Source organism: Astyanax mexicanus, chromosome 23 (genome assembly GCF_023375975.1).
Source record: "Astyanax mexicanus isolate ESR-SI-001 chromosome 23, AstMex3_surface, whole genome shotgun sequence".
In the NCBI taxonomy this organism is placed as follows: Eukaryota; Metazoa; Chordata; class Actinopteri; order Characiformes; family Acestrorhamphidae; genus Astyanax; species Astyanax mexicanus.
The window spans coordinates 14,344,596-14,356,812 of record NC_064430.1 but is presented as its reverse complement, the minus strand read 5'-3'; the positions used below and the strand labels follow the sequence as shown (position 1 = coordinate 14,356,812).

Here is a 12,217-nt window from a genome sequence, read left to right as displayed (position 1 = left end):
TTTAAACAACACTGTCAAAGATAGATAAATATAGTTACTTAAGTAAAATTATAGTAATCAAGAAAATGTATTATTATGAGTAGTATATTTCATTATTTGTTTTATTACAAAGTCCTGTGACTGCAGAGATATTTCTCCTTCTGGCCCCCAACAAACAAAGTTTAGACACCCCTGTTTTAGGGGGTGCTTATGAGCACCACATTTGCCTCCACACTTTCACTTGTGTAGTTACCCAGTAATTAATACTCTAGAGAGATCACACGACCAGGCAGACAAAAGGCATACTTAAATTTATTTGGATCAAATAGAATGTTAGTACAAATATACGACCCGACTGCATCTGAACAGGTAAGGAGCCGAGGAGAGCAGGAGGAGGGAGAGGGAGTTCCTACCACACCTTGCTCGTCCCAGTGGACTTCATAGACTCCTACCCGTTTCAGCTGTTTGTGGGCGTTTCCTCCACGGCCCAAACCTGGACCCACACTCACATGAGTCTCAGCTTCTTGGGCTGCATGAGAACATACACACAGACTCACACGTGCATAAGCACACGTGGGCATACACAGGCAGCAGGCAGACAGCCAGGCTGCCATTAAACAAAACTCAGTTCAACAGCTACATGCACATTTCCAGCACAGGAGAAACTTTTCTATTAGTCCAACAATCAATCAATCAATCGGTCAGTCAATCAGTCTGTCAGTCATTCAGTATGGATGATGGCTGGGCAACAAGTACATGAGTCATAAGCTCCTTCCCATCAGATACAGGAAGCAATGGGAACGGGGTTAAGAGAGACTGTTTAAATCTATTTATTTCATTTATTTGTTTTTTCTTAGGGCGATTCAGTGGCATTGTATTTTGGCTCTTTATTATTTACTGTCAAAAGCCGGCCTGATTTTAAAACACTACCACTGAGGTCTGTTTTCTCAGGGTATGAATACAAATCTCTACATATTAAAATAAATCTCTGTATGTTCTTAAATCAAACTTTTGGTGAACAAAATGGAGAGAAAAAAAACTTCTGTAAGATGTAACAATAATTTTAGAAGCTGACCAAAACAGATTATTTAAAAAAAAAAAAAAAAAAATGTAATCGTAAACAAGTGCATACAAAGGATTAGGAGTTCCCAGACCAAGGCCATCAGGCCAAAGACTACACTGTTGGCGTCCCATTCAGAAAAATCGCTTCTGTTCAATGGCATATGTCTTCCCCGCTGGTAACTTTCTGAAGAATAAACTGTTGCCTCTGCTCATATTGCCCTGAGAAAGAAAGAAAAAGACAGAAAGAAAGAAATTAGGAATGCAGGAATAGTTAGACATTCCCTAAAGCCCTGGGCTATTGGATAAGGGCTGAAAGCACGGCAATAATAGAGTATCCTCAGTACAAGTGTGAGTCAGCGTGTGCATGCATGTTACTGACCTCCCGGCTTAGGTGACTCCAGCAGTCAAGCCAGGTGGGGTAAACGGCAGCATAGGGTGGTAGACCGCCAGCCAACCTACAACAGAGGGCAAATAAGCAGCACTTTAATATTGGTTTACTGAAGAACTGAAGAACTCATTAATGAACCAATACCACCAGACAATGAGCAAAATTTTCATTTTATTAATTTAGATTTTTTCAAACATGTACATTATCGTGATAATCTACTGAATTATCCCAAGGTTACTGTCCAATAACAAACCAAACACATTACTCACCCACAGTTATTAACTGCCATCAGGTTGGACACCAATACAAATGGATATGTCAGCATACTGGCGAAAAACTGAACCATAGACAAAACACGTATTAGACAGGTAACCAACAAAACACATTTTTCTCAAAATTAAGCTGGCCATGACACTTACCCCGGTCACAGCCTGGGAGCAGTTCTTTATTTCACCTGTGTGACTCATCTACAAGAGATAACAAAAACTGACACTGTAAGAAGTTCATAAAAAAGGGGGCTGTGTATTATAGAAAAATATTATTACCAATAACCACAACAAACACTATCATACAATATAACTAGTTACAGAAGCCAAAAATGTATTAACTAAGGAGTATGATTTTTCATGACTTGGCACAATAACGCAAAACTAGCATTTAGATTTTTTTTATTTATATCCTACAAATTCACAAAGTTCTGAGTTTGTTACATGGTCCTAGTAAATGCACATCATTAGTACACAGACTTACTGAGTCATCTATTGCGTATGTATTGATGAGATGAGCGAGCAAGTTGCAGATCCACAGAGAGAGAACATCCCCAACAAGACGTGGGATGAGGCCACTATTTAAACACAGACACACAGTTATTAATATGTGATAAAAGAAAAAGAAACCCTTGAAATTTCCACAAGCCGAAAAAAAATAAAGTGCTGATTTTCAAGGTTTATTTTAGTACATACGCAAAAAATCCAAGGATTCCCTCTTCTCTGTAGACTGTGATGATGGAGTCAAAGACACCACTAAAAAGAGTGAGAGAGTATGTCAATATTTGCACATTAATACAGGGGTGAGAGAGACAGGGAGAAAAGCAATAAAGACAGATAGAGAGGGCAAGAGAGAGTAAGACAGAGAGACACAGAAAGATTTACCTGTACTTTGCTTCTCTTCCAATAAACTGGACCATGCATCTAAGGGTGATCACTGAGAACAGACAATAGAACATAATACATTATCTAAGCATGATTCCAAAAAGTTTAAATCCAATTGACAAAATGACAATTTTACAAAAACAAATAAAAATGTAAGAATATTACCATGGAATGGGTGTGTGACTATTGTGGCACAGGAGCGTGCGATCATCTCCTTGGTTGTCTGTAATGTTGATAAATATAATTTATTTTGAGTGAAGACAGATAATACAAAAGTATAGACAAGTAAATAAATGACAAATATAAATCCTCTCCGGAGGGTATTATTATCTCAGGAGGACATCTGTGAAAAATATTTCACACTTAGTGATAAAACTCTTGCATCTGGACTGCAATTGAAAAAACAGGAGGGCCAGTGAGTTTTTTGGTTTTCTCAGTCACATGACATCACGTTTATTAGCTCCTCCTTTTCCACTCGCTGTTATGTTTACGTGGATCTCTGTGGAAACGGGCGCCCAAAGTGTAACTACGGTGCGTGGCAGTGGACAAAAAGCTATTTTATAAAAAGCGAGGTAACGAAACACAGAAATGTGTGTCAGAGCGGGAATAAAATTACCGGAGTTCAGCGAAAAACAGTAGGTAATTCAGCCTGTAAAAACATACATGGACTTTCTGGACGTGAATAAAATCACGCAGGACCCCATAAAAGAGAAAATCACCCTAGGACCTACTAAGAAACTAATCTCATCTGGATAAGGCTTAAACATTTTTACTAAGAAAATTAATTCAAGATATAATTTGACCAGTGCACAAATATTTTATACCCCTCATGGAGAAAAGCACAGGGTTGTGTGTGTGTTTGAGTTTGATGGTTTAGTTGGTCCATGATCAATCAGACCAAACTAGACACCAATCTCAAATGTTCAAAACATTACAATTGTTAACAGTTAAAATAAGTGAAGTGAAAGGTACTAGCATACACACTGAATGAACGAAGTACACAACCAGGCAAATCAGTGAAGATAAAGGAGTGACTTACCTCATTGATTACATGTGGCAACGAGCCTTCCTCTTTCTTCTGGCTACTGCTCATAACCTGAGGGAAAAAAACAGTAAGATTTTACTATACAGTCTGTCCAATACACAACTCTAGAAAAAAAATAAGAGACCACTTCAGTTTCTGAATCAGTTTTCCTGATTTTGCTATTTATAGGTTTGAGTAAAATGAACGTTGTTGTTGTTGTTTTATTTTATAAACTACAGACAACATTTCTCCCAAACTCTAAATAAAATTATTGCCATTAAGAGCGTGTATTTGCAGAAAATGACCTAAATAATGCAAAGAAAAAAAGTTCATATTCATAAAGTTTCATAAAGTTATTCATAAAATAATCACAGCATTCATGCATCTTGACATGTTCTTCTCCACCAGTCTTACACACTGCTTTTGGATAACTTCAAGCAGTTCAGCTTGGTTTGATGGATTGTTATCACCTTTCTTCCTTTTGATTATTTTTTAAGTGGTCTCATTTTTTCCCCGAGGTGTGTTTTAATATGCTCATTTTATTCCAAATTCTGAAGCACAGCTTGTAGTAGAATCTAATATTTAAGCTTGTATGGAGCATTTAGATAAGTGCAATAATATTCACACAGTAAACTTAAAAAATATATAAAAATAATAATAAATACAATTCTGAAACCCAAACAGTAGTTAGTGTAGTTCACACTTTTCATAGAACTAACATCATAGGTTTATACTTTATGCTATTTGCACCTATCTGACTTGCATACATTTCATAACATCATCATCATATGATTTTGCATCTTAAGAATGAATTGTGCGATGTTCACTTATCACATCAAACTGGGCGTCAACATCAAACAAGAGCTATATCACACCTAGCAACAACCTAACAATCAACACCTTCAGCACAGCAACACTGCTGAGCTGCAATCACACTTTCTGTGGGAACTGCAATTTCCAATTTTTTTTGTTTGTATAAATTGCCTTTTGTTTAAAATGCACAATATAACTTGCCTTGCCTTAATCAATCAGTGCTCATGGGTAAATGTTACTACTTAGTAGTTACCAGTCCCTCAAAAACTTGCAATCACAAGCATTCCCACAAAATCATACTTGCAATATAGGCTTTGTCATTATTTCTGAGTTAAACATGTAAATATGTGACATATCAATACAGTTAAATGCAAAATGCTCAGGCCAATTTTAAAAGCAGATACTATATGCACTATTATATTACTATTATGACCATTACACCAAGCATACTACAATGAATATGCTACTATTTATCATGGCATAGTGCAGAGGCACAGACATGTCTGTTATTGAAGTTTTGTCTTGATTGCTTGTCTACACACCTTTGTAAATGCACTCGTATGCCAATGCTGGTATTTGTATTGTTTAATACAGTGACAGAAAAAATATTTGAGAAAATTCAAAACAGTTTTTTTTTGTGTGTTTCTTTGCATGTTCTTGCAGGACACAACTAAGCTAGATTTTTAAAAAGTTAAAGCATTATCAGAAAACTATGCATACATGCACATTTATTACCACAAATATTGCTGCAAAATTCAAGAGTAGACTGCAATCAGTACACAAAGAGCTAGGAGACCTTAAAACAAGTTTAAATTACTGTACAGATATTTATTGTGAAGATACTATACAAATTATTCTAGTTAATGCTGCTGCAACGTAATAATATAAAGCAAATGTCAGGATGGGCTTACCTCTAAATTGCTCTCTTGGGATTTCTGGGGAGGATAAAAAAAAAGTTCAGTTAATAAAAGCAGAGCATAAATAACCTTCGGAGCTGTCGCTGGCACCAAACTAGAGTAAAGGTCAATGCAAAGCTTTCGAACTGATTCATACATTCATTCACAAATGAATGATCTGATCTCCATTATCATGCTGGTCCATAACACAGTCATGATGCACACTTTCTTATATTACTGATGAGCGGCATGGCTCTGCTTGGGTAAAGACTAAATTTAAACAGTGAAGAGAATCCTGAATCTTACCTGCAACACTTTACTGTGAACAACAGTGCCAATGGTCCCTGCAACAAGCCTGGGGGCGAGGCCGTTGAACAGGCCGGATTTTCCATCGATCTTTATTATGTGTTTCGCTGTATTAAAAAAAAAAAAAAAAAAAAAAGGCATTCGGTTTAAAGCACAGAAATTTAAGACACAGTAAAATAACACCATAACAACACACGTACACTGAACAACTAGAGCCAACTACTAAAACACTTACACAAGTTTCAGAATCTTAGATACAATAAAGACTTTCACAAGACCTTTTTTAAAAAAAGAAGACATTTTTAAAGTCCCATTTACACTCACTCTTCATTGTCTGACCTTACATCATAATCCGTGTATGAGCAGGATGAGCAGAGATCTGTATTTATTTCATTTTAAAATCTTTTTTCGGTTACTTGTGTTTGTTTTGAAGTCAAGACAGCAGCTATCCCTAAAGGAACACACCAATATAAAAATTGTAGGATGTTGCTGATATCAATAAGTATATGAAGAGTCCCACTTTTAATTTAACAGCCAAGAATACAAGACAGTATATACTAATAAAAAAAACCATATTAGCCAATTAGCATGCATTGATCACACAAGTCGGTATTAGTTTTAGTTTACAAGTAAGCTCAAAAAATTTACTTCAGGTGTTCAACAAACCCATGAGAACTGTCTCCGCTTATCCAGCAACAATAAAATGTGACATAACAGTTTGACAAAACAAAACCACGGAATTAGTTCTGCAATTTCTGCAAATTTCTGAAAATTTAAACCACCACCATAAATACACCTGGAGGTAAATTATTTACTTGGCCAATGATTTTAAGTACTTTGGGATAGGTTTAAATAGTCAAAAAAAAAGCTCTACATATAAACTAGTTTGAGCAGCGCATCCTGTTTTTGTTTAGAAAACCTTCAAACTTATGCACAGCAGGTGCAACCGGCTCCACTAGTCCAAGCATTGAGTTCATTGTGAAATATCAGGGACATATTTGATGCCAATCATTTTAAAGCATGTATCAATTCCAATATGACTTTAATGTAATTGAGCATCCCTACTGTAGCAAAATCGCTATATGCGCTTTAGTCCAACGGGATTACATGTCCAAAGAGTCTGAGCCAATAATGATCTGGACCAAAAGCTTTTATCAGATTAAGCCTAAATCTAACAAGTAAACCATGCTGTGAGCATTAAATCAGACATTTTGCTTTTGTCTGACTGGAGTACCTCAAGGTAAAAGACCGAATTCAAGAATAACCAGCATGTCCTGCAACTGCTACAACAGCCTTAAGCTTTAATCAACAAACAAATCTATAGAAAGGCAACAACAGTTCTATATTAACAATGCATACAAATGTATCTTTGTAGATCACTATGCAAAACAACACACCTGCAGCAGGACATTAGCAGGCTGTACAATCAAACTGATTACATGGAAATAAAAAGAAATTGCACAAAACAGTATGCAAAATCTTACCATAAGCAAATAGGCCTGGAAGCTGATACACCTGTCTGCCAAACAAATTCCGGCCTAGAGTGGGTGGAAGAGGTTCATGTCCCACCTGAAACAGAGGTTAGACTGTTTATATTCCAATACACATCGCCCCATCTTGGTCACCCCAATGGTTTTCCCAATGTAATGAGAAACCTCTGATGACTGATAAATGTTTTACGTTCAATAATAAAATTCTCTAAAAGATAAGCAGTTAGCAGGCATAAAAACATCTGTAAGTGGGAGTGAAAATCTTTTTTTTATCCTAAGGAGTGTTTTAATGTTTTCAGATCTTCTATTACTCAGCGGATGCCTCTTATAAAAGAAAAGCTACAGCAATTCCACATCAGCCCCAAAATGATTTATACAAGAACACAAGCTTTTTAATTGGTGAAAGGGTACAAAATCAAGTGTACAAATGTTTGCAGTAAATTGCCATGGCCTTTAAGGGTCAACTCTCTCTTAACAATTTAAAGTATAAGTCTTTAAGAGAAATTATAGATGAAGCCAGTGAGTGTTGAGTACTGTTTCCTACACCCTCAACAGACTTTTGGAAACTGAAGAAAACTGCTACAAGAAGACGTCTGGCTGACCCACATGGCAACAACACCTTAACTCACCTTAAAATTGGACTAAAGTGAAGAGAAAAATTAAGAGGTCTGACCGGTGAAGAGCAGTAAATGAGAAAATAAAAAAGCAGCTTGCAGGTTTCATACACCTTTTAACCAACACATTTCCATGATTTTTTTTTTTACTTTTCCATGTCTTCAAAACAAATTTTTTATGCATACGATTTTTCATGACCAAAACATCAGTGCAGACATGGACAATAAAATCAAAAAGCAACTAAAACTATAACCAAAATTGATTATAGTAGGCCTAAAATGAATCTTTTAAAAATGCTGACACACAAACTTTAATAATAAGATGTGTGTCAGATCCTGACACAAAATAGATTTTCTCCATCAATAAACAGAAACACAAAGATTTGTAGAAAAAAATATCCATGACTTTTTTCCCCACCTTTCAGGTTATTTTTATTTTTCCAAAATTTATCCAGGCCTGGAAATAGCCATTTCAAAATATTTTTCTTCACGACCGTATGAACCCTGAGCTTGTCTGGGCCATACAGCATTGCTAATGGACAACTTTTTAACAGGCAGTGTAATGCAGAACACTAACAAGTAATTCACATTATTATAAAGCAGTACTATTAACAAATGATACACACAAGAAAATATAACATCTTGTTTTGTATTATTATTATTATTATTATTATAATTATATCAGACCACATAGAGAAATTGCTGGGAGTTTTTAAATAACAGTATTAGAGCAGATTCATGTTAGAGGTGACACTACCACTAGCTATCAGATTCAACACGGGCTAAGACTGAATGAAACTGGCCATACACCAATAGCTCATATCCACACAGCCACATGTGGAACTGTTCTAGACAGCTTGTAAGCTAGGTTATATTATTTTATATATTTTTTATATAAAAAACGTGGTTTATTGTGGCAGTTAGCTAAAACCGAGCGCAATAACCTTAGGACCAAAGGACGCGCCTCGCTGTGTTATGTCGATTTGTGCTACCCGTCGATATGTGCTACCTAGCAGCTCGGAGCATGCGCTGATCTACAATTAAAAATATTTACGTGCGTTTATTTCTTTAAATATAATAACTCATTATGATTATGACTAAGTGTTATTCATTTTAACAAATTACAAACGATTGTAGTTTGCTAAGGCGTAAATATAAGCGACACAACAATTAGCTGATATAGGACAGGATAGTGATTTAAGCCATTTGGCTAGGCCAAATATTCTACTGGGAACATATATAAAATGATATTGTGCCTTTAACCTATAAAAACACCCTGAGCTACCAGCTGTTTAACAAGATATTTAATGTGAGCTGCGTTATCTACAAATATGCACCATGGTTGCACGTTTTGACAGGATAGCAGAAATCAACACAACACCGGAAAACTAGCTAGATAGCTAGGTTAGCTAATAACAGTAGCTAACATTAGCTCCAGGTCCCTAGCAGTTAAAGCCTAAGTTAGCTAACCTAAAAAGCTTAGGTTAGCTAAACAAAGAAAGCTGCCCTTAGTTAGCTAGCTTACGTTTACACAGGAACTTCTAGCCAGTTAGCTAGCTAACCACGCGTTAGCTAACCAAACTGTTTAAACTGCTGTGACAGGTTCTTAAAAGATAGCTAAGCTACAGTTTCATTTACATGACCTTTGTCATGACAAGTGCAGCATGATAGCATCAGCCAGCCTGCTATCACTACACAGTCCCTGCCTTACGCTATTTAACATAGCCCTGAAGAGAGGTAAATTATTTAGCTAGGAATTTAACCTAGATAAGTTAGCATCTGACCAGCTGTCTGTACAGATAAACACAATACAATATAGCTAAGCTACTGTTGTTGTACTACTGTAACGCTGCAGTGTCTCTGATTATACCCCCCAAAACCACAGCTAGCTAGCAGATGTTGTGACGATTTGTGCTACCCTGTCAAATCGTGCTACCATAGTGTAACTAACTATATGTAAGCGTAAAAATAGCAGAAAAAGCAGTATAATTTGAACAGGGAACAATTAAGAGAATAGATGTGATTAGTAGGATTGTAAAATTACAGAGAGGTCACAGCATATTACTTTTAATTACAGACTATTAACGTTACAGCTTTCATACAGTAACATTAAGTTTTGGCCTAAAAAAAACAATGCCACTGTAAATATTATTTACAATAACCATATGTACTTTAAAGTTTTGGGGTTTTAGTTGCCAGTGATTATTAACCGAAAAAGCATCTAAAAGGGGTCTAAAAGGGTTAAAACACACAAAAACATGATTAAAAAACTTTTTAAATGTGGGCCCACGCATGCGCACTGGTGGCAAGAAGCACATATCGATGGGTAGCACACATTGACAGCACATCGGCTAACGCCTGTCAGATATCTAGCTAACCTAGGTTTGTTAGCATGTTAGCTAGCTCTCTCTGTGTCCAGCAGCGGCTCCTCCTCCGCAGCTACAGCGGACCCAGCGGCGGTTAGCGCCCAGCCAGCTAAGCGTTCAGTAATAAGCTCGTCAGCAGCGGCCGTACCTGCACCAGCACCTTGATGTACATAAGCGGGTGGGAAAGGACCGTTAGCCCGGACCCCAGGAGTACTTGGCCACACGTGTCCGCCATTATCCAACGTCCCCCTCCTTAACAGGGAAGGAATTTTGGTCAGCGAGCCTGGCTAATACGCTCCTCACGTGATAAGGGTCGAGGGTAAACTCACATCACGTGATCAGACTCACCCTTTTCATTTCATTACATTTCATTCATCATTTTCTTCTTCTCTTCTCCAGCAGGTGGCGTAATAGTTCACCTCCTCCACTGCTGAAAAACAGCACAATTATTTGAGCATCTCAGAAAAATAAAATATCATTGGAAAGTTGCTTTATTTCAGTAAGTTAAAGTTTCAAATGTGAAAATGTTGTATAGAGTGATATATTTTAAGCGTTTATTTATTTTATTGTTTATGACTATGGCTTACAGCTGATGAAAACCCAAAAATCAGTGTCTCAGAAAATTAGAATATCATATAAGACCAAATGGTACTTGGTCAATGTGGGCGGTGTGCCAAATCCTGCTGGAAAATGAAATCTGCATCCCCATAAAAGTTGTCATCAGAGGAAGGCATGAAGTGCAGTAAGATTTTCTGGGAAGACTTTGGACTTACAACATCGGTTGTGTTAGGTATAACACAGTGGAACAACACCATCACTGACCATCAAAAAATGTTGTATTTCATTTGGAAATCAAGGGAGCAGAGCCTGGAGGATGCATGCAGAGGCACACAGTCCAAACTGCTTGAGGTCTAGTGTGAAGTTTCCACAATCAGTGATGGTTTGGAGAGCTTAAGGTTTTTACTCAAGTAAAAGTGTACAAGTACTGGTTTCAAAACTAATTAAATTATAAAAGTAACGTAAGGGGAAAAGCCATAGTGACTATAATGATCTAATAAAATGACCGCGACTGCCTTTTTTAGCTACATGTATGCCCATTGAAACAAATGCATTTTAGTACAATGCATCTTGAGTCTCTACCACAGATCTTCTTTATACTAGGCTACATGCTACATGTTTTTGTGTGAGACATGAAGTGGAGTTACAATCCACAACGATTATGGTGGAGAAAAGTCCTTTAAGAGATGGACTTCAGACACAAACCATAGTTCTCACAGGTTGAGCCACCGACTGGAGAAGAGAAGCTTCAGAAATCATATAGAGACACAGAGAGAGAATAACTTAAATATACTGGTATGTATACACTGATACATATTACGCATTGGATTGACACCCACTACCTAACTACCTACTAAAAAACAAAATAAAAATTTAACAAGAAATAAAAAAGTCTAGCAGCTAATAGAACAGGACAATTGCTCATACTTATAACCAATTGCTAAATTTTCCCACACATGTTTAGACATATAGTCTGCAAACCTGTTGCCTAACATTTAGGTCAGAGTTATTGGGTAATGAATTGCTTCAGCAAATTTCAAAAGCTATGGCTTTCAAAAGAAATGCAAAGTTTTTTTTTTATCTGCTTCTGCACATCTGTACTAAAACAGTTAAAGTGCTTGTTTAATTAAATAAATACATTGTTTTTATATTAAAATATATATTTCTTTTTCTATGCTTTCTTTACACATTTTATATATATAAGACATTAAGAATGATAATTTAACCACCTCAGCATTAATCTAAAGCTAACTTTGGTAAGACTAAATGATAAATGTATTTCTATATTTTACATATTTTTCATTCAGATTTGTCATATCATGTCCAGGGTCAGACTCATGTGTACAAACTAGCTTCTGCAAAATTAATAGCGTAAATGTTTTTAGAACAGGTAAGAAAGTTGTTTTGTCATCAGAAGCTGGAGTCAGAGAGAGTACAATTAATTGGCCTTGGTCTCTCTGGGTGGGTAGATGGAGCTCTCTCCCCACATCACTTCCAATGTGATGTCAATCAGCACAGGTGTCTGTTATCTGATGTAGGAGAGCTAGGAAGCTGCATTTTCTTCCAAAAG

At 36.6% G+C, this 12,217-nt stretch overlaps 1 protein-coding gene across 1 annotated transcript; it reads right to left on the bottom strand.

Annotated features, from left to right (window-relative positions):
* Window positions 1–275: 275 nt before the first annotated feature.
* On the bottom strand, window positions 276–10,403 carry mtch2 (mitochondrial carrier homolog 2). The gene is made up of 13 exons (XM_022668177.2): window positions 10,238–10,403; window positions 7,104–7,188; window positions 5,620–5,726; window positions 5,329–5,352; window positions 3,620–3,676; window positions 2,746–2,803; window positions 2,581–2,632; window positions 2,392–2,451; window positions 2,180–2,273; window positions 1,849–1,896; window positions 1,699–1,766; window positions 1,421–1,496; window positions 276–1,260 (listed from the first exon to the last, which is right to left on the bottom strand). Exons 1-13 carry the CDS (start codon window positions 10,322–10,324, stop codon window positions 1,174–1,176), a joined length of 903 nt encoding a protein of 300 aa, XP_022523898.1. The 5' UTR covers window positions 10,325–10,403; the 3' UTR covers window positions 276–1,173.
* Between the last annotated feature and the right edge of the window lie 1,814 nt (window positions 10,404–12,217).